Source organism: Oncorhynchus mykiss, chromosome 7 (genome assembly GCF_057628025.1).
Source record: "Oncorhynchus mykiss isolate SJ-2025 chromosome 7, ASM5762802v1, whole genome shotgun sequence".
NCBI classification, from domain to species: domain Eukaryota; kingdom Metazoa; phylum Chordata; class Actinopteri; order Salmoniformes; family Salmonidae; genus Oncorhynchus; species Oncorhynchus mykiss.
Genome location: NC_143028.1, coordinates 39,228,197 through 39,250,887, shown reverse-complemented (window position 1 = coordinate 39,250,887; position 22,691 = coordinate 39,228,197). Strand labels below are relative to the sequence as shown.

At 39.8% G+C, this 22,691-nt stretch overlaps 1 protein-coding gene across 3 annotated transcripts in view; it reads left to right on the top strand.

Moving 5' to 3' along the window:
- Positions 1–22,691, top strand: part of cntn4 (contactin 4) — a 174,540-nt gene that overhangs the window by 133,973 nt on the left and 17,876 nt on the right. For all 3 annotated transcript variants that reach the window (XM_021609437.3, XM_090240932.1, XM_021609440.3), the window contains one exon: positions 11,036–11,163. In XM_021609437.3, coding sequence (XP_021465112.1) covers positions 11,036–11,163 — 128 coding nt within the window. The remainder of the gene's footprint in view (positions 1–11,035; positions 11,164–22,691) is intronic.

Genomic DNA, 22,691 nt, shown 5'->3' with positions numbered 1-22,691 from the left:
GTTCTTCACTGTCACGGGTGGCCACTAAAATGTTTTGCTTACAAGGGTGTGGATATGCGGCCCTTCATGATGAGTTTTTTTCGGAGCCTCCACCTACATCAAAGCTGCCCATCCCTGATCTACACTGATTGAAGTAGATTTATTAACAACTGACATCAATAAGGGATCATAGCTTTCACCTGGATGCCATGGAAAGCGCATGTTTTGTACACTCAGTGTATAAAAGCATAATTCAGTTAGAAAAGCTTATGTATTGTGGAATGTTATTGTAGCCGGCCTAGGTTGCATTAGCCACGAAAAATGTGTCTGTTAGATCCATGGGGAATCACTTTTCATTTCTCTCTTTATGTGAAGGTGGTGTAAGAGGGAATGTTTGGCACCTCGGTGTATTTGTTTCACAAAGTAGAGATTAATACTTCCTTTGCAGGCTAACACCCCTGTCCCCTGGCTGTGTTTTGATTAAGCTGCATATTGCCATGGAAACCATATTAATGCTACAGAGTGCCCTGGAGACAACGGTCAACCGAGACAGAACTGAAAGGAAATGTCATTTCACGTATAGCCTGCAATTCAGTCTTTTTTCTTCCTCCATCTTAATGTAACTGAGAAAAGAAAAAGAACCCACTCAGTGCATTCTGCTAGTTGCAGGGTAGAGCAGGGTAAATCATATGTACTGTGACAAGGGGAATGAGTCCTTACTTACTGTCAATCATTCTTCTTCTTTCTGTCAGACATGTACACTCAACTAGAGCTCTGTGCAACACTGGCTCCAGATGCACTCCTCATACTCCTGTTGTGCTTTGATTGACGCGTGCAAATTATCTCTATAGGGTAGGCCTTCTAACAGTAGCTTGAGGAACTTCCAAGCATTGTGTTGTGTTCATTGCTGTTATTCTCAGCATTACTCTCCATGATGTACTGTTCTGTTCATCACATCATTGTTGTTGATAATTAGTGCATTCAGTGGTCGACAGTTCCAACTTTCTGCTATTTAAGCAATGTGTGAGCTTTGTGTTATTAAGTACATTTAGTCATCAGGGCTTCCAACTTTTGAATATAGCATGGCGTGAGATCTCCTATCGTGAATGATCTCCTATCAGCTACAGCCCTAGCTGGAGGGGTATGGGGATCCCCGCCCCAGGAAATAAAAATAGCTGTTTTAAAGCTAATTTCCTGCTATTATACATGTTTTCACGTGGCTTAGTCCCATGACCAGGGTGAAATAAAAACCATAGGTCAGGTGTATTCGGGATCATTTTAAAATTGAATAAACAACGAAAACACAACAACTTGGTTTGAAGTTCAGTTGAGATTATTTGGAGATGGAATTTAGAGTATGCTAGCTGGGGAAACATTGATGTTTGGTTCTGAAATGCTAATAGTAATGGTTGGTGGCAGTAGCCAGTCATAGGATGGATTGCAGCCTCTCCTTGTCCATAACAAACAAACACGTAATATGTCATTAATTTGGGTGAACTCTCCGTTTAAAATAGGACCGTAGAAAATATTGCCTAGAGGTAGCTCTCCAAAGGGGGTTGGCCACCCCTGATCTATGTTTCCCTAATACTGGGGGTTTGAATATGGTCATGTGACATTTGATTTCTACACATTACCTTACATTCAAGAAAAATAAAATGAATAATGACAAGTTGGCGTATCAGATTTCAAATAGCCTAATTACTCCAGAGAAATTGGTAAGAAGTGAAATAATAAAAGTATGGGGGGTAACAGTAGTGTTTGTTCTGAGATAAGCACACTAATTAGTATATATTTTAGCCCTTTGTAGGGTATGGGAATTTTTCCAATGTCTTGTGAAAGACCTAAATCTAATCTGCCCCTACACCCAACCCAAATTATCTTTCAATGTATTGTTGTCCCCCCACTAGAATCAGATTCATTCGGTTCATAATTTGTTTGGGCAAATAATGTTAATAATACAGATAGAAATTCAGGCTAAATTCCCTCTGAATGTTGCCTTTTTGTTGTTACAGCCGAATGAACGTAAGTGCTAAATTGCCAATGACCAAACAAGGTGAATAATGTAGGCTATGGATCTGGGCTCATGCAAGTGGTGGATTATCAAGTTAGTAGGCTAGGTTATATTATCACATGCTGTCAAAAAGAAGCATTCTGTTGACAAGTTGCACTGCTGCTCTTTTGACAATTTAGCTCACAAACTTTGATCAGGTGAGAACAAACCTGCCTGTCCAGTCTGCCGTGGCTACTCCACTCTAATCGTGAGGGCCATTTCTTTACAAACACACATCCAATCGCCTTGGTACTAACCCAATCACAAGCTTCAATCTGCCGTGGTTCACAGAGCGGTGGTAGGAAAATGATGGATCTCCCGGGTGAAGCTGCCACAGTCACAATGCTCGTGATGTAGAATTGCAGGGTATATGCTCCCGATTTGAAAATGATTTGGAGGCACAGTTGAAAAGTTCAAGCGCTGTGTTAATCAGGAAATAAAACCAGCACTTTTTTCCATGCGTGAGAAATAAGAGGCGCGGCGTGTGAGTGTGTGAAGAGGGTCAAATGTGTGTCTCTCGCCCAATGCGTAAATTGGCAGCACTGAGTCATACAACACTTACTGTACCTGTATCCATCCACCTTTAGTGTCACGTTCTGACCTTAGTTATTTTATTATGTCTTTGTTTTAGTATGGTCAGGGCGTGAGTTGGGTGGATTGTCTATGTTCCTTTTTCTATGTTTTGGGATTTCTGTGTTTGGCCTGGTATGGTTCTCAATCAGAGGCAGCTGTTTATCGTTTTCCCTGATTGAGAACCATATTTAGGTAGCCTGGTTTCACTTTTGAGTTGTGGGTGATTATTTTCCGTGTCAGTGTTTGTTACCACGCGGGACCGTTTCGTTTGTTTCACTTTGTTATTTTGTATTTGTGTAGTGTTCAGTTTGTCTTATTAAAATGGACACTTACCACGCTGCAAATTGGTCCGACCTCTCTTACTCCTCATCAGAGGAAGACGACAAACGTTACATTTAGGTAGATTTGTCACACACTACAGTCTAGACACGCTAGTCACACTAAACTCTGATATATTCAATGCTTATGGCAGTGTCATCATAAATATGCAGTTTGAGTGACATTTGAGTTCTCTCCTGTTGTGGGGGTGTCAGCCCGACCGTTAGATGAGGTGCCATTTGTATGTTGTTGCACCTCCTTTTACAGCCGATAACTGTAAATCATTTTCTATCATAACGACATCAATTCCTGAATAATTTGGTAGAACTAACAGTGCATGTGACAAGCTAAGAGGTATTGGCACAAGCCTACGTAGGGCAAAAATCAATATCAATTACAGTGCTATTGGAGAATTGTCAGAGGTAAATGCTCAGGTGTCCCTATTTTACCAATGTCAGGCAATCGGTTTGTTGTCTAAGTGAAAAAAACCCACCTCATTGCCACACATATTATCGTAGACTGTAATTGCCTGTTAACCTTGGGGCTGACAACTTTAAAAACAGTGGTATGCACTCTGGATTTATCTCGATGGTACTGTGAAAATAGACTTCTCTGTACTTTTCCCATTGAGTTGAACCACACACTGCATTCTGCGTCATATAATCCGACTTTGGTTTTGCTGGGTCAAATCTGTGCAGTTTGACTTGATTTACGTGTCTGACAAGGCCGTTCCTCTCAAACACGGAGCTCTGTGGGGAATCTGGGGAGAGACAGACTTTCCGTTTATCTTGTGATGTCAGAATTTCACACCCTACACTTTAGGACTTTAAAGCAGTCAGGAGTGTAGATCAAAAGTTGGGTCCAACCTCTTGCACTGTTCAGAGGATAGGGTGACCTAGCCTTTCCCCTGTAGACACCTGATCTGAGCTTTTCCTATTCAACCCTGGAGCAGTGTTACTACCACCGCCGATTTGATACAATCATGATTACAAACACCACCTGCAGGTAGGTCAGTGTCGACCAGGACAAGCAACATACTTTAATGCATACCTATCCTTATGTGTAAAGTTAGTACAAAAGGGCACACACAGCTGCAGTACAGTAGCACACAGAGTGAAACCCTGAAATACTTGTTCATGTGCTGGATGAATGCTGCATGCATTTGGAGATTGCAAGGCTCCAGTGGTGTTTGGACCAGATGGGGCGAAATGAGTGTTCCTGTAACGCACCTTAGCCAAGGTTAATTATTTTGTAAAATCACCCGAAAGCGTAAGATGGCCTTTTTTCACACAGCCTCGTGGCTGAGTAATTCTACTGATGGAATCTTAACCCCTATTTTCACAGTCCTGTTTTATTTACCGGGCTAATGAAGAGCACACAAAGACCCTGCATTCACCCGTCCAACCGGGCTCTGAGATGAGAGGGTGTATTTGTGTATGGTGGTGTCTACCAATGCTACCTTCACATATGCACGTACTAGGATATTGGTGTAAATAGTTTGATTTATGTTATGCCAATATACACTAAACAGTCAGTATCTGGTGTGACCACCATTTGCGTCATGCAGCAAGACACATCTCCTTTGCATAGAGTTGATCAGGCCATTGAGTATGGCCTGTGGTATGTTGTCCCGCTCCTCTTCAATGGCTGTGCGAAGTTGATAGATATTGGCGGGAACTGGAACACGCTGTCATACAAGTCGATCCAGAGCATCCCAAACATGCTCAATGGGTGACATGTCTGGTGAGTATGCAGGCCATGGAAGAACTGGGATATTTTCAGATTCCAGGAATTGTGTACAGATCCTTGCGACAGATCCTTGCGTGCATTATCATGCTGAAACATGAGGTGATGGTGGCGGATGAATGGCACAACAATGGGCATCAGGATCTCGTCACGGTATCCCTGTTCATTTAAATTGCCATATATAAATTGCAATTGTTTTCATTGTCCGTAGCTTCTGCCAGACCATACCATAACCCCACCGCAACCATGGAGCACTCTGTTCAGAACATCAGCAAACCGCTTGCCCATATGACGCCATCTGCCCGGTACAGTTGAAACCGGGATTCATCCGTGAAGAGCAAACTTCTCCAGCGTACCAGTGGCCGTCGAAAGTGAGCATTTATGACGCCAAACTGCAGTCAGGTCAAGACCCTGGTGAGGATGACGAGCACGCAGATTAACTTCCCTGAGACGGTTTCTGACAGTTTGTGCAGAAATGTTTAGGTTTTGCAAGCCCACAGTTTGATCAGCTGTCCGGGTGGCTGGCCTCAGATGATCCCGCAGGTGCAGAAGCCGGATGTGGAGTTCCTGGGCTGGCGTGGTTACACGTGGACTGTGGTTGTGAGGCCGGTTGGACCTACTGCCAAATTTTCTAAAACAACATTGGAGGCAGTTAATGGTAGAGAAATGAACACCACATCTCTGGTGAACATGCTTGCAGTCAGCATATGAATTGCACGCTCCTTCAAAGATTGAGAACTCTGTGGCAAAACTACACATTTTAGAGTGGCCTTTTATTGTCCACAGCACAAGATGCACTTGCGTAATGATCATGCTGTTTAATCAGTTTCTTGATATACTGCCCCTGTCAGTTGAGAAATGCTCACTAACCGGGACAAATTTGTGCACAACATTTGATAGAAATATGCTTTTTGTGTGAATGGAACATTTCTGGGATCTTTTATTTCAGTTCATGAAACATGGGACCAACACTTTACATGTTACGTATATATTTCTGTTCAGTATAGATAGCATCAGCAATTATAGCTGTTTGCATGCATCAAATCCAACATGAAATGCAGTACTCTCGACATTTCAGTGTAGTGCTGCCACTATCATTTCAAATCATTTCTGGTCCCTGGTTTTGTCATGAACTCATCCAATACACTCTCACATTCTAGCACTTCCTTTCACAATACATCTGTGCCATTTAATTAACTCTACATACAATACAATTGTCCACATCACTGTGTTGTTTGTGTAAATCAAAGGCCAGTGTAGTGTCCTTCAATTATGAGGTAGTAAAGACAACCAAAACTGACAGCTTGTTTTGCATGTACTGAACTGAATGCTTGGGTCTCATGTACCGTAATATGGTCTTATATATATAGTGGTGATGTCTCAAAAATAATGTCAGAAAATATATTGAGAGGAAAGGTTTTTACTTTGGACCATAATTACAGTTTCCAATTTGCACTTCACAGTACGAGCAATGGATTCTCTGAGACTAATGTTATTTTTTAATCCCTTTCATCTTGGAGGGCATAAAAGATTACCACTGTCCAGTCTCTTTGCCTGTTACTTGATCTTCTCCAATACGTTTTTTTTGTTTGTATTTTTTATGATTACATGAGTAGTGTGTTTGGGCTTTTCTCCTCTTGTTAGAAATAAACGTATCCTCTTCGGAGGGGTTTACAGCGGCAGCCGTTAACTTTGTGTGAGGCTGAGATGAAAAGAGTGGCACTTGTGTTCATCTCACCTGTGAATTATTGATACGTCCTCCACAGCAGCAGGAAAGGAAGCTCTCCTGAGACAGTGGGAAGATCAGACAGACATGTTGTCCAAAGGTTTCTTAAGTAGGGAGAGGAGGAGTAGAACTGGAAGACATTTACTTCACTTAGTTGACTTGTAGTTTACCTCAGCTCCTCTAACACCAGCTTCAAAGCTAACGTCTAAGTCTACTAATAAAGCCTTTCCCAGTTCTGTAATTACAGCAAGAAAGGCATAGTAGGATGCATTATGTTTGTTCACTCTCCTCATTTGTATTATTTCTGTGGAGCTTTTCTCAGAGGATGCACCAGTCACATGATTGTCCTTTTGTCCCAGGGTATAAGGGAATTGTAGAAATATACAGAGTCAAGCACACACATGCAGGTATTGAGTTATATGAGGCATGTGCTCAGAGAGGTAGTCTTAAATCAGGTCAGAGCTTGATCTAGTTAAAACAATGTGTTGTTGCCCTATTTGTTCACAGTCTGGGGGTTATACTTTAACAAACCTAACGCAATGGTAAATCTTAGCGATAGCGTTATAGTTTCAGGGGTGTGTCAGAAATATTTGAGCTATTTTCACAACCGGAATTAAGGGCTTAGTAGCTGGCGGTGGCGTGAAAGGGCTGGGTTTTGATGAATAAACAAGTTGTGGGTGTGTCAAGGCTTGGCTCCTCACTGGCCAATCAGATTGTGCTCCATGGCTAAATATGTGGTTACTTCAAGTTGTATATTTATGGTCTTTTATGTGTTGCATTGTCATCAACTCCAATTTGAATGTTAGTCCATTATAGCCTATTTCGTTAGATAGCCTGCCCCATATTTGCTAAATGAACATGTTTGCAATCCACATTGTTCTAATTGCATTGCTTCAATATGGAAATAAGCTGTTAAACGTAAGCTACAGCTTTCGCACTGATATAGGGGCTAGACATACTGTAAATTGCAGTCTGGACATAGACATGTCAAACGTAGTCAATAAGCAAGATTAAATTCACTAGGCTATTGATAAGGCCTAAAAAGACAGTGTATAATTCGAATCAAATTGTAATAAAAACTAAACAACAACTTGCTTTAAATAGGCTATGGCGAAATACAGTTACAGGCACAATAATTGCTCCTCGTGGACATATAATACAGACTAGGCCATTTAGACTATGGAGAGTTTTACGCACATGCAAACCTTTCACAGGAGCTGGAAAAATGTATTTTATTTATCCGTTATTTTACCAGGTAAGTTGACTGAGAACCTGTTCTCATTTGCAGCAACGACCTGGGGAATAGTTACAGGGGAGAGGATGGGGGATGAATGAGCCAATTGTAAACTGGGGATTATTAGGTGACCGTGATGGTTTGTGGGCCAGATTGGGAATTTAGCCAGGACACCAGGGTTAACACCCCTACTCTTACGATAAGTGCCATGGGATCTTTAATGACCTCAGAAAGTCAAAGATCCAATATAAAGACAAAGGGGGAATATCCACTCACCGTTATACTGCTCGCAAATGTAATGTTTTATAAACATAATGGAAACATCTTACAGATCATATTCGGACTTCTCCAGAACGATCAGACGAAATTGAATTGCATTCGAGCCATGTACATTCTCACCATTAACCCATGGACGGTGAATCTTCCTTATAAGTTTATTTTTAAATCAAATTAAACGAAAAACAATCAAACGTTTTTTTAAACCAACAACACTATTTCTAAATACAGTCAGAAGCATGACATCATAAATCACATCTCTCATTCCATGAGCATAATGCAAAGTGCATTATGCATACATTATGCAAAGTGCATACAACCGCTGAATTGCATAGCGCCAAATTCAAATAATATTACTCAAAATATTTATAATCATGAAATCACAAGTGCAATATTGCAAAACACAGCTTAGCCTTTTGTTAATCCAAAAGAAAAAATATATACTGTCAAGGTGGCGTGTAAACAAAACTGCTTAAAAATTTGGCAAGATAAGAAGTTGGGGTATGGGGGAGACAAAATACTGATGTCTTAGATTTTGAAAATATGCTTTTACAGCCAAAGCCATCCAAGCGTTTGTGTAAGTTTATCAATCACTCGACAAAACATTATGTACACTTAGCATCAAGTAGCTTGGTCAGGAAAATCAGAAAATCAATCAAATGAATCGTTTACCTTTGATAATCTTCGGATGTTTTCACTCACGAGACTCCCAGTTACACAATAAATGTTCCTTTTGTTCCATAAAGATTATTTCTATATCCAAAATACCTCTGTTTGTTTGGCGCGTTATGTTCAGAAATGCACAGGAAAGAGCGGTCACGACAACGCAGACAAATTCCAAATAATATCCATAATGTCCACAGAAACATGTCAAACGTTATTTGTAATCAATCCTCAGGTTGTTTTTAAAATATATAATCGATAATATATCAACCGCAACTGTCTTCATCAGTAGGAGAGGGAGAGGCAATGGCTGCCCAAACTCTGTTGCGCAAGCAAAACTCATGCGAACACCTGACGCAATGTTATCTTTCTCGCTCATTTTCCAAAGTAAAAGCCTGAAACTATGTCTAAAAACTGTTGACACCTTGAGGAAGCGATAGGAAAAGGAATCTGGTTGATATCCCATTAAATGGAGCGAAGGCAGGCTATGGAAAATGGAGCTTTCAAAATAGAAGCCACTTCCTGGTTTGATTTTCCTCAGGTTTCGCCTGCAATATCAGTTCTGTTATACTCACAGACAATATTTTGACATTTTTGGAATCTTTAGAGTGTTTTCTATCCTAATCTGTCAATGATGCATATTATATGCATATGCATATTCTAGCATCTGGTCCTGAGAAATAGGCCGTTTACTTTGAGAACGTAATTTTTCCAAACATAAAAATAGTGCCCCCTAGCTTCAAGAGGTTAAGAACAAATTCTTATTTACAATGACAGCCTAGGAACAGTGGGTTAACTGCCTTGTTCGAGGGAAGAACAACAGATTTTTACCTTGTCAGCTCAGCGATTCGATCCACCAACTTTTCGGATACTGCCTCAACGCTCTGACCACTATGCTACCTGCCGCCTCATTCAATGGGCATCGCACATAGGCCTAATGAGTCCTAACTTTTCACAGAAGCGGCATGGACAAAAATAATGTTTAAAAAACAGGAATGTCTGGGCACCACCTTAACACCAGCTGAAAATAGAGCCCTGGCTGGATTTACAAAACTGCTCCTTGTTTCCCAGAACTATACCAATGTCAATGTGCATTTCTATAATATCTATTTTTCTTGACACAACTATCCAAAGATCAGGGCATCTCCCAACACCAGCAAATAAGTTTGCATCTAATACCATGTGCAGTATGGTAGTTCTGTGACCGCTGCAGTACTTGTTTAGCTCTCATCTGTTTCTTTCTCCTCCTATCCAATAGTCCGATAAAGACCAGGTAGTGATTCTCTCGCTTGATTGTAGTAAATTGACAGGAAATTGGTCATTTCAAGTGTTTTGTCAGGTAAGGTCGCCAGAGTACATCACAAACACATTCAGTCATTAAGATAAGTATATGTAATTTCAAAACAGGGTTTTTTCATGTTTCTTGCCCTAATCTTTTTACGTTCAACTGGTGCAACCTTCATTTGAGTGTAGTGTTTACCATCTCTGTTTTTATCAACACAAATTAAAAGCATATTTCACCTCATCCAATCAGAACATCTTAGATAAGTGGCTTCACTAACCGAGAAATTTCCAGAGTTGCAATAAACGCCCTGCTAACACACAGAGCTGTAGATGACAGTTTTCTTTACACTGTCCCTTACATTACACAGCAGATCACTGGGGAAAGTGCAGTGCAAAGACAGAGCTCTATTTTTCTTGTCTGCTTTACAATAGGGCAGGGGGCTTTTTTTTCTTCATATTTACAGTTTGCACGGAGTTTCAGATAATTAGAATCCACCACGGTTTAATGAATTGGTCTCCCCATTTTCCCACACTGCCCTGCTTTTAAGGTCAACTATTTCAATTTGTTGCTTGTTATTTAGGAACATGTCGAGTTTGGTTAAGGATCATTGACCTTTTGTAGTACCAGTGGCCATTGTGTAAAGGCCATGCAGAGATGAAGTGACTGTTGTCTTGGTCCCGGATTTCTTGTGGTCATATGAAGTCATGAATTAGCCATTTGACCACTTTGTCACATTTTATCACATATAAAAAGAACACAGCACTATTAGAAATGTTTCTAAACATTCCCAGTCACAATAGTTACATTTTAAGTGTCATATTCAATTTCTTTGAGTGGCACGTATACATACAAGGACAAAAGTAGAGAGGAAGTTTATATTATCAAATACAGTATGTAATCAAATATTACATTTAATCTCAATTAAATGATGTAATTAAATTATGTTAATTCCAATCAATGCATGATATAGACATTTATGTTTTCCATTTTCTGAAGACATTGCAACTGCTAGACTGATTGCCTTTCTCTCTGGGGAACGCCCATGCTTAATGATGATGAACAATGCAAAAAGTTAACCTTTAAATTGACAATTGAAATTCACAGACTGCAATAAAAGTGGGAAAGTAATGTGGTCATGCAATGTTAGTGTCTGTAACACAATCTTTCTACTTTTTCTGCCTGCAGAGTTTCCATTCTGGACAACGGAAACCTCCGGATACAGAATGCAACCAAACCAGACGCAGGTCTTTACACATGTGTGGCACGAAACCAGTTTGGAGTGGCAAGCAGCTCCGGTACTCTCATGGTCAAAGGTAAGCCTATTTGTCATTGTCTTATACTGTATGGGATTATTAAGTCTTTAAATTGGGTTGTGATTTCTCATAGGATACAACTAGTGCATTTATCTTGTGACAGACTGTTCACAGGAGATTTGGTTCTGGGTTTTGAGATTACTACAGTCCCTAAGCCTTTCTCCTCTACACATAAGTGATGGTATCAATGGGTTCTTGCACTTAGCGCTCATTAAGAAACAGAGTTGGAGGTTGTACTGTTGCCCTCACTGCACTGTTGCCCTCACTGCACTGTTGCCCTCACTGCACTGTTGCCCTCACTATGTGCTGTAGTGAATGTTCAGTACTGTCTCTAGACTTCCAGATCAACCCGATTATTGGTACAGTATAAGCATAGAAGAGATGAGAAGGGGAGTAGTGTTTGTTAGATAATCTGGAGGAGTCAACCCGTGGGACTGAGGGTCGTGTTTCTGCTCTGTTGCTGTGACTTATTATACTTCATTAAATATGAATGGGAGGCGGGTGTAAGGTGCGGTGTATTGGGTGACTTTGTTTTGTGCATGCTGCTGTTTTTTCTGTCCTGCTGCTGTGAGGCGGGGTGATATTCTCACCAGGTTTTTCATCGCTTGGAGTGTTGGTGATCCCCCCCCTTTTTTTGCATTAACTTTAACCCTAACATGACCTCTGTTTTCAGAGGTCAGGTCTGGTCCAGTTGTGTTGTGATATGATTTTTTTCCCCTATAATTACTTTCTTTGTAGGTGGTGTGTTTTGCCTGTCTACAATTTAAGAGCTATTGATCCCTCATCCCACATGTCTGTCCCCAGGGATAAAAAGTTGTCAGTTAGGTCTTTGATTCACATTTCAAAGTGTCTGATATTGATCTTATTGTACATGAATATTACAATTGATTATTGGAATGAGATGAGTGTTAATGATTGTCTCATTATTATACTGTAGATCAGTTTTTCGGTGTCATTGTATTTCTTAGGGGTTCAAGCAGCGAAGCTGGGTGAAACCCTTTTGTATTTGTTGGTGTTCTTATTATTATTCCAAAAGGGAATCTTCACATGCAAATTCCTGTGACATTATAAAACTTACAGGGTTGAGACTTAAACAAAAAAGATAAAGGGCCAAGGGCCACAGCCTCTCAAGTAATGGCATGTCAATTGGCCACATGGGGGCACTATAACAAGCAATTGAAGATGAAAACTTGAAAATATGAAAAGTCATGCCCCTCACCCCTTCAGACCTAGAATCCTGAAATTTGGTACAGAGGTCAATCTCCTTTCAAGGAAAAAAATTGCCAGGAGGACCCATAAGGTCTACCATGATGGATATTCCGCCATTTAGAATTGTTCTAAAACTACTTAAAACGCTACTCCTCTGGCACCGAATGACCAGTCCACACAAAACGGTATATGTGGCATCTATGGACCAAAGTCTCGCAGCTCATTATTTTCCAGACTAGTAGCTCAAACAACATGCCCAATACTGACCAATAAACTCTCACATGGGTGTGGTCTGGCACATAAATACAGAAATATCTGGCATGGATATTAGTATTGTAACACACTTGATACACATGTTCAAAACACTGTCAAGACTCAACAAATGCAACCACAAAATGGGCACATATTTATATCTCTTGATCTGTTTGAGTCAGAGTGATGAAATGTGGCCCACATGCCCAGGGATGTGAGTCTAGCTAACCTGTAGGGTATGGTTCTGTTTGGCCACATGGTGGCGCTGTTGGGTGGCTGCTTGCGGCTATATTTTAAGTTGGAATTGGAAAGTAGAGTTGGCACCATTTAAACTGGCAAAAACTGGACAATTTGCCAGCACCCCTTCTCTTTTCAAATGCATAATGTTTCTTCTTTTTTCGAGATTGAACATTGGGGGTTATTTAAACATTTGACCGTGACGCAATGGCAGAAATCAGACGGTCTGAGTGAAAATCAAACGCGACAACCCTTGACTCAGTATTCAGTGAAAACTAACCTTATAACACTTTCCCACCCCTTGACCTCAGCCCGGTATATTTCTGATGGTGAATTGCACTATTGAAGACACTAAGGGATGCGATTTGATCATGTCTCAATTGATAAAGCAATACAGAGAAGTTTTTAAAGCAGTGCGATGAGAAATGCTATATGTTTTATCTCCCTTTAAAGTTTAATGCTGGGTTTCACAGAGCATTGAAGACAAAGCCGCTGCTGTGGAGTACTCTGTCATGTTTGTTCAAGGGTTCAATCCATTTAATTTTCTTCCCTCTACAACTTAGAGATCTCCAAAGCCCTTTGAAATGCAGAGTAAACAGTTAAGGTCCTCTGTTGAAATACCTTTTGGAATTCCCTTGCGTTTTAGCGTTGCAAAGCGGTTGCCATAGAAACACTGGTGGATAGCTTATTGTGGCCCCTAACGAATCTCAAATCTGCAATTATTTAATGATTGATTGTAACTGCATGAGGTGTCCTGATAGTACCTGCAGATTATGCATGTTACAGCCTGTTCACTAACATCGGGGTACATAAGGTAATGAATGCTCAGATCCAGCCTAAAGTCATTTCTTCCACACCAGCTGTGTCTTCTGTAAATCACTGTCAGGCCATGTTTCCTTATCCCGATTAATAATAAAACATACATTTCATATATTATAAATGCTAGAAAGTCAGCAGTCAAGGATGTGGAGCGAGAGCTTAGAGTGCACCTTGCCACAGACAGCTTTCTGCTGATGCCTTACAACAAACCCTCATCCACTGCCTGCCCCTCTCATTTTATCTCCAGAGTCATCTGCTACCACAGAAAACTGCAATGACCCCGCTATAATTGAGTGAAGAAATTTAAACATATATCAGTATTGTCACCTAGATATATGGCTATGTACAGTTAATTGCTGTTAAATTTACAGCATTACACTATTTGACATAATGAATTGAATGTTATTTTTTACACAAAATATAGCCATTTTAATCCCCCCCCACCCCCACCCCCACCAACAGCTCACTGTTCTGAAAGCTTGTAAACGTCACTCTGGGTTCAGGTTGATGGCCCATCTATGATTTCCCAATCTGGCTCTAAAGAAATATGCTTGTGTGTCTATATACTGTGTAAATATGCCCGGCTGTTATTCTCTCATTATTCACGTGAAAGGCAATATATGAGCTTTATTTGACATTCTCCCTTAACGGTTTACTTTCCATCATTATGTGATGGCTGCATTCTTGGGCTGATGTACAAATGTTCTCATATATGATCTTGTGCCTCTCTGTCACAATCAATACTGTAGGGAAAATGGGACAGGGAAATTTACATGCACTATTTCTTTGAGAATTGGAAACCTGTTTAGTTGGAGGATATTTCCGCAATGAGAGCAGCCCTTATGGGAGATGACAGCAGTTTATTCAAATTGACTGTGGCTATATGAATACTGAAAAATACCTGTCACAATGCATTTATTTACTGTGGATGTGAATAAACCACCTAGACAACAGCAGAGGAGCAGTCACAACAGATGAACCCTGTTAATGTCCCCATTAGTTCAACACTGAGGGGATATTAACTAGTGTAATCAGTCTTGATTAGGAAATGGACTCTCGGAATGTTGATTGCGGTGGAAACTGAATATTGCAATTAGTAATTACAGCTGGTCAATGGCCTCAAAACTCTTTAACTCAATGTTGAGTTCACTCCTTTGTTGATGTCTGAGATGGCAATTCATTTTCTTTTTCAATAATGTGATTTTCTATTGCGAGTTGTCATCGTGTCACCTTTCCAATTACATTTGAGGGTCCTTGGTTGTGACATACATGCTTTAAAAAGGATTCCTTGGATCAGCAGGTTATCACAAAAGTATCAAACTAAATTCAGAGAGGTGGCAGTGGTCATTGCCTTTGTCACTTCCAGTGGTGTGATTTTTCATAGGTGCAGGACGAAAGATACATTGTCTGAACAATTTATTCTGTGCTCTTTCAGGCAGATGCGAATTACAGGGCGGCCAGCGGGGGGCTACACCCCCCTGAAAGATGAGCCCCACTAACTGCAACAAAAGTCAATCTTTGGGGGGTTTCTAAATAATGCTAATTTAACCATTCTCCTATTTGTTTAAAATGCAATTGTGTACTGCTACTATACAGTTGTAAATATGAAAAGAAAAGCTTATTCCAAATTAAACTAACACTACTTCTAACATGTTTTTTTTATTTTTTATGTTATCCCATGTCATTAGGTACCATAGCCACAAATACAAAGTCATTGGCTATATCATAAAAATGTATGAAAACAAAAATGTGCTTTTTTATTCTTAATTTAAGGTTAGGGTTAGGCATAAGGTTAGCAGTGTGGTTAATGTTAGGGTTAAGGTGTAGGTATAAAATCTGATTTTAAGAAGATACATTGTAGATACAGCCTGGTTTTAGCCTGCCGAGGCGGCAGGGTAGCCTAGTGGCTAGAGTGTTGGACTAGTAACCAAAAGGTTGCAAGTTCAAATCCCCGAGCTGTTGTTCTGCCCCTGAACAGGCAGTTAACCCACTGTTCCTAGGCTGTCATTGAAAATAAGAATTTGTTTTTAACTAATAAAATAATTATGATTAATAATTGTGGCTGTGGTAACTGGTGATGACCTCCCGGGACACTCAAATAATTCAGGCTACAAGAGTGCAGGCCTAAGGACAATTGCCAAACATGACTTTTTGGTGTTTTGTAACAGATGTCTCTTTCCATTCATCAAATGGCGTGTGCACAGTTCATTGTTTGGATGCTGGAATTATTTTGCAGTGGACAAATATACACATCCTTTTTTTAAGTGATTTGTTTGACAATCAGATGAAAACATCATGACTGGTTTTGTTCACACCACATTAAAAGTGTACACATTTTTACCGTTAAATTGCACTGTTACACATAAACAAAATATAGAACCCCACGAATGTCACGGTATGTCACGGTATAATTCACACTCTGCTTTCAGGAGTTGTGAGCAGAGTTGTTTCTAATGCACAATCTGCAATGAGTCAGTAGACTCATACAGAGATGATTGCTGATTTATTGAAGCCAAAGGAAAATGATTGGCAAATGTTACAAAAAGCTTACAGTGCCTTCAGAAAGTATTCCTTGACTTATTCCACATTTTGTTGCAGCCTGAATTCATCCAGAATTCAGCCTGAATTCAAAATGGATAAAAAAAAAAATGTTCTCACCCATCGACACACAATATCCCATAATGACAAAGTAAATTTTTTTTTTTAGAAATGTTTGCTAATTTATTGAAAATGAAATACAGAAATATCTCATTTATATAAGTATTCACACCCCTGAGTCAATACTTTGTAGAAGCACCTTTGGCAGCGATCACAGCTGTGAGTCTTTCTGGGTAAGTGCCTAAAAGCTTTCCACACCTGGATTGTGCAACATTTCCCCATTATTATTTTCAAAATTCTTCAAGCTCTGTCAAATTGGTTATTGATCATTGCTAGACAACCATTTTCAAGTCTTGCCATAGATTTTCTAGTAGATTTAAGTCAAAACTGTAACTCGGCCACTCAGGAATATTCACTGTCCTCTTGGTAAACAACTCCAGTGCATATTTGGCTTTGTGTTTTATGTTATTGTCCAGCTGAAAGGTGAATTCATCTCCCATTGTCTGGTGGAAAGCAGACTGAACCAGGTTTTTTTCTGAGATTTTGCATGTGCCTAGTTCCATTCTATTTGTTTTTTTTATCCTGAAATACTCCCCAGTTCTTAACGATTAAAAGCAAACCCATAAAATGATGCAGCCACCGCTATGCTTGAAAATATGGAGAGTGGTACTCAGTAATGTGTTTAAATTGGATTTGCGCTTTGTATTCAGGACAAAAACTTTTTGCAGTATTACTATAGTGCCTTGTTGCAAACAGGATGCATGTTTTGGAATATTTTTGTTCTGTACTGTCAATTGGGTTGTTTTTGGTCCATCCTCAGTTTCTCCTTTCACAGTCATTATCTAACTGTTTTGAAGTCACCATTGGCCTCACGGTGAAATCCCTGAGCGGTTTCCTTTCTCTCCGGCAACTGAGTTAGGAAGGACGCCTGTATCTTTGTAGTGACTGGGTGTATTGATACATCATCCAAAGTGTAATTAATAACTTCACCATGCTCAAAGGGATATTCTATATATTTGTTTTGCCATCTACCAACAGGTGCCCTTCTTTGCGAGGCATTGGAAAACCTCCCTGGTCTTTGTGGTTGAATCTGTGTTTGAAATGCACTGCTCAACTGAGGGACCTTACAGATAATTTTCTGTGTGGGCTACAGAGATGAGGTAGTCATTCAAAAATCATGTTAAACACTATTATTGCACATGGAGTGAGTCCATGCAACCTATTATGTGACTTCTTAAGCACATTTTTACTCCTGAACAGATTGAATCATAGCCATGGGAATTAGGGGTACTGAGGGTGCTGCTGAATTCTGCCAAAAAATGTACATTATTTTTTCACAGAAATAGTGCACTGGGCTTTTCTAGTCCTGTATTAGCAGAATGATATAGCTGTCTGTGGCGGGGCCAGCTACCTGTATGTTAAATTATCACCCAGTTTAGCCAAAAAGAAAGCACTGAGCCATTATAGGTAGAAGACTGGGCCCATCCTAGTTAGTCATGACTGGCAGAGATAATAGAGTGGTTGGACATTTCAAATGATGAGTCCTGATTGGTCTGTCATGTCACAGACTCCTGTCTATAGAGAGAATCTTTGCTACTGCCAATTTCTGGAAAGATACAGTGCCTAAGGAAAGTATTCAGACCCTTGGCTTTTTCCACATTTTGTTAGGTTTCAGCCTTATTCTATTTTTTATTTTTTATTTTTTAATCTACACATCAATCTACACATAATGACAAAGCAAAAACAGGTTTTTAGAAATTGTGCACCTTTTTTAAACCCTGAAATTTTACATTTACATAAGTATTTAGACCCTTTACTCAATACTTTGTTTAAGCACCTTTGGCAGCGATTACAGCCTCGAGTCGTCTTGGGTATGACGCTACAAGCCTGGCATACCTGTATTTGGGGATTTTCCCTCATTCTTCTCTGCAGATCCTCTCAAGCCATGTCAGGTTGGATGAGCTATTTTCAGGTCTCCCCAGAGATGTTCGATCGGGTTAAATTCTGGGCTCTGGCTGGGCAACTCAAGGACATTCAAAGACTTGTCTCGAAGCCACTCCCGCGTTGTCTTGGCTGTGTGCTTAGGGTTGTTGCCCTGTTGGAAGGTGAACTTTTGCCCCAGTCTGAGGTCCGGAGTGCTCTGGAGCAGGTTTTCATCAAGTGTCTCTCACTTCATCTTTGCCTCAATCCTGACTAGTCTCCCTGTCCCTGCCTCTAAAAAACATCCCCACAGCATGATGCTGCTTTCACCATGCATCACCGTAGGAATGGTGTCAGGTTTCCTCCAGATGTGACGCTTGGCATTCAGGCCAAAGAGTTCAATCTTGGTTTTATCAGAGCAGAGAATCTTGTTTCTCAGGATCTGAGAGTCTTTTGGTGTCTTTTGGCAAACTCCAAGCGGGCTGTCATGTACCTTTTACTGAGAAGTTGCTTCCGTCTGCCACCCTACCATAAAGGCCTGATTGGTGGAGTGCTGCAGAGATGGTTGTCCTTCTGGAAGGTTCTCCCATCTCCACAGAGGAATTCTAGAGCTCTGTCAGAGTGACCATCGAGTTCTTGGTCAAGGCTGACCAAGGCCTTTCTCCCCCGATTGCTCAGTTTGGCCGGGCGGCCAGCTCTAGGAAGAGTCTTGGTGGTGCCAAACTTCTTCCATTTAAGAATGATGGATGCCACTGTGTTCTTGGGGACCTTCAATGCTGCAGACATTTTTTGGTACCCTTCCCCAGATCTGTGCCTCGACACAATGCTGTCTCGGAGCTCTGCGGACAATTCCTTCGACCTCATGGCTTGGTTTTTGCTCTGACATGCACTGTCAACTGTGGGACCTAATATAGACTGGTGTGTGCCTCTCCAAATCATGTCCAATCAATTTAATTTACCACAGCTCCAATCAAGTTGTAGAAATATCATAAGGATGATCAATGGAAACAGGATGCACCTGAGCTCAAGTTCAAGTCATATAGCAAAGGGTCTGAAGGTATTTCTGTTTTTTATTTTTAATACATTTGCAAAAATGTCATAAAAATGGTTTCCGCTTGTTCATTATTGGTTTTTGTGTGTAGATTGATAAGGATTTTTATTTTATTTAATCCATTTTATAATAAGGCTGTAACGTAATAGAATGTGGAAAAAGTCAAGGGGTCTGAATACTTTCCGATGGCACTGTATAAGCTATAGACAACTGCAAAAGCGTTGCTAGAGCTCTCAGAAACATTGCTGCCCTGAATTTAGCTGGCGCTACTGACAAAGCTCGCTCGGGAAAAGTTTAAGTAGACAGACTACATTCTGGAGTACAATGCCACGTCGACTCACATGCATTTATATGTTTGGGTGGGGTGAGGATAAGGCTTAAGAGGGTGTGAACAATGTTGAATAGGCGTAAAGAAAGAATAGTTCTCAATATTCCACTTTATTTGGAACGGCAGCCAGACAAAATTAAACGGGCCTATTTATATAATGAATATGAATTCTCGGGGCAGAAATGATAAAATATTAAAGCATTGGACCTCTCACTAAAGGATTCAGTTAAATACGAACTGGTTCTCTAGCAGATTAGTAAGAATGGCTCACCCCGTGTTCAAGAATGGCCTTTTTCCCTTCATTCAGAATACAACCTCTCATTTTCGGGTTATTTGAAAAGGAAATAATCTCCAAAATATCACATTTTTTAAAACAAGCAATAGAAAGCTGATTGCAATTATAGTTAATCCGACAGAAAAGACTGAACAAATATTAGAAAAAAATCTTGTTTAAACTCAAATATACTAATTGATAAAATACCAATATTTTCATTTTTTATAAAACAGTATAATATTTTTAAATTATATAATAAATAGCTCTAGTGGAGTTGTCACACATCTAGTTAACAAAAATATATTGAAATGTCTGCTCTATGCAAAATTACAACCAACTGATTGCAGCATTAATGCAAAAATGGAGGAGGCAAAAGTGGAAAGGGGAGAATGTAAGGAACTTGTCTGTCGGTCCTGAATTAAAGATCAAAATTGTCTGAAGATAATTGTGATAAATAAAAAAGTATACCAGTTTAATTTAAAGATAAAAAATTGACAGCTGCACCATACAGGTTGCAAAATAGTTGGGAGATTTTCAACGGCACATGGTTTATGAACTGATACACAAACCGTTGTTTTTCAATTTAAATTACATACACATTTTTGCAATAAATAGAATGTTATATGTATGGGGGATACAACCATCCCAGCTCTGCAGATTTTGCTACAAAGTTACAGAATCATTAGATCACTTGCTTCGGTACTGCCCATATGCAGGGTTGGGTAGGTTACTTTATACATGTAATCTGTTACAGTTACTTTGTAACCAAAATTGTAATCAGTAATGTAACTTTTGGATTATCCAAACTCAGTAATGTAATCTGATTAGATTTCGTTACTTTTAAATTACTTTCCCCTTAAGGCATTAGAAGAAGACAAAAATATATGTTACCAATTGAACGACATCTATTGCAGGATAAATCAATGTTAAAGTTTACATAGCTGGCCATGTATGGATGTTACATTTTACTTTATGGGTTAGTTATGTAGGCTTCTTCTAACCCATCGCTTTCTACTACATATAATAATATGATTTAATTATATCTTTACATTAAAAACCAAAGTCTATCAGAATTCCAGTTATTGCAATAAATGTTATACCTCTTGATCTTTAAGAATAAGACTTGGAAATATGGAAGTATACTGTAGATTAGCCTAATTGTTTTACCTGAGCATAACCCCAAAACTAAGGACTTTTTAGCTGTTTAGGATTTTGTTTTTTGGAGGACTGATTGGGCTCATTGATTTGAAAAATAAATGCTGGCTCATGGAATGACATGCTTTGAGCACTTTTGAAAATTGCTATTTACACGTGAAAAATGAATGCCATGTGCTGCATTATATTGTCCATTGCTCGTGTTTCTTGGCCCAAGCAAGTCTCTTCTTATTATTGGTGCCCTTTAGTAGAGGTTTCTTTGCAGAAATTTGACCATGAAGGCCTGATTCACGCAGTCGCCTCTGAACAGTTGATGTTGAGATGTGTCTGTTACTTGAACTCTGTGAAGCATTTATTTGGTTGGAGGCTGGTAACTCTACTGAACTTATCTTCTGCAGAAGTAACTCTGGGACTTCCTTTCCTGTGGCGGTCCTCATGAGAGCGCTTGATGGTATAGCGCTTGATGGTTTTTGCAACTGTACTTGAAGAAACTTTAAAAGTACTTGACATTTTCTGTATTGACTGACCTTCATGTCTTAAAGTAATAATGGACTGCCGTTTCTCTTTGCTTATTTGAGCTGTTCCTGCCATAATATGGGCGGTCTTTTACCAAATAGGGCTATCTTCTGTATACCACCCCTACTGTACCTTGTCACAACACAACTGATTGGCTCAAACACATTAAGAAGGAAATAAATTCCACAAATGTGCCGCAAAAATGTTAATGGTGTTTTTTACATTGGATAAAAGTAGAGGCTCAGAGCTACAAAATGGTATATCATACGCTGCATTTTTGAGGAACAATGGGAAAGTAATTCTGCTTTGAAAGTTGACACATTTGTAAACTCACTTTTGAGAAAATGTCCTTTCAATGTTTTGGTATCTAGCCACCTCTGCTGGCAACAATTTCATTACGCTTTTTTTGCCGATGTTTACTGACACTGACCATATTCAACGGGTGTTGCACACTTTTGCTAAGACATGTAACTAGCTAGGTGAACAAGGAACCTAGCTAGATAAACAACGTGTAAGATCACACACGTCACATAACGTTAGCAAGCGATCCAGCCAGCTAACGTTAGCTAGTTAAACAACAATGAACGTAGTGCCAAATCATGTTGTTACTGCCCTGCATGAATCTGCTGGGAGCTAACCAACCATATACAATGTTAGCTAGCTAACATTAGGCTCTAACTAGCAAAGCAAATTGCTCTGGGATACGAATAATAATATCACCTAGGGAGCCAACCAGCTAACTTTAGCCAGCTAACAGTACACTTTAGCTTAAGACATGTAGCTAGCTAGGTAAAGATCACACACGTCACGTAACATTAGCTAACGAGTCCGCCAGCTAATGTTAGCTAGTTGAACATCAATGAACATAGTGCCAAATCATGTCATTACTACCATGCATGAATCTTCTGGGAGCTAACCAACCAGGTTCAATGTTAGCTAGCTAACATTAGGCTCTAACTAGTAAGGTAAACGGTTCTGGGATATGAATAATAATGTCATACATGTAACAAAAAAAATGTATATATGGTGGATTGGAAATGATGCAGACAATTACGTTGATAGAAGTCACAATCTATCTGCAGTATTAAAGCTGATCTACCCCCTAAAAAGCGAGTGTGAATCTCGGCAAAATCATTCAAGAGCATTTTTCTCATACAGTACTTACAGTC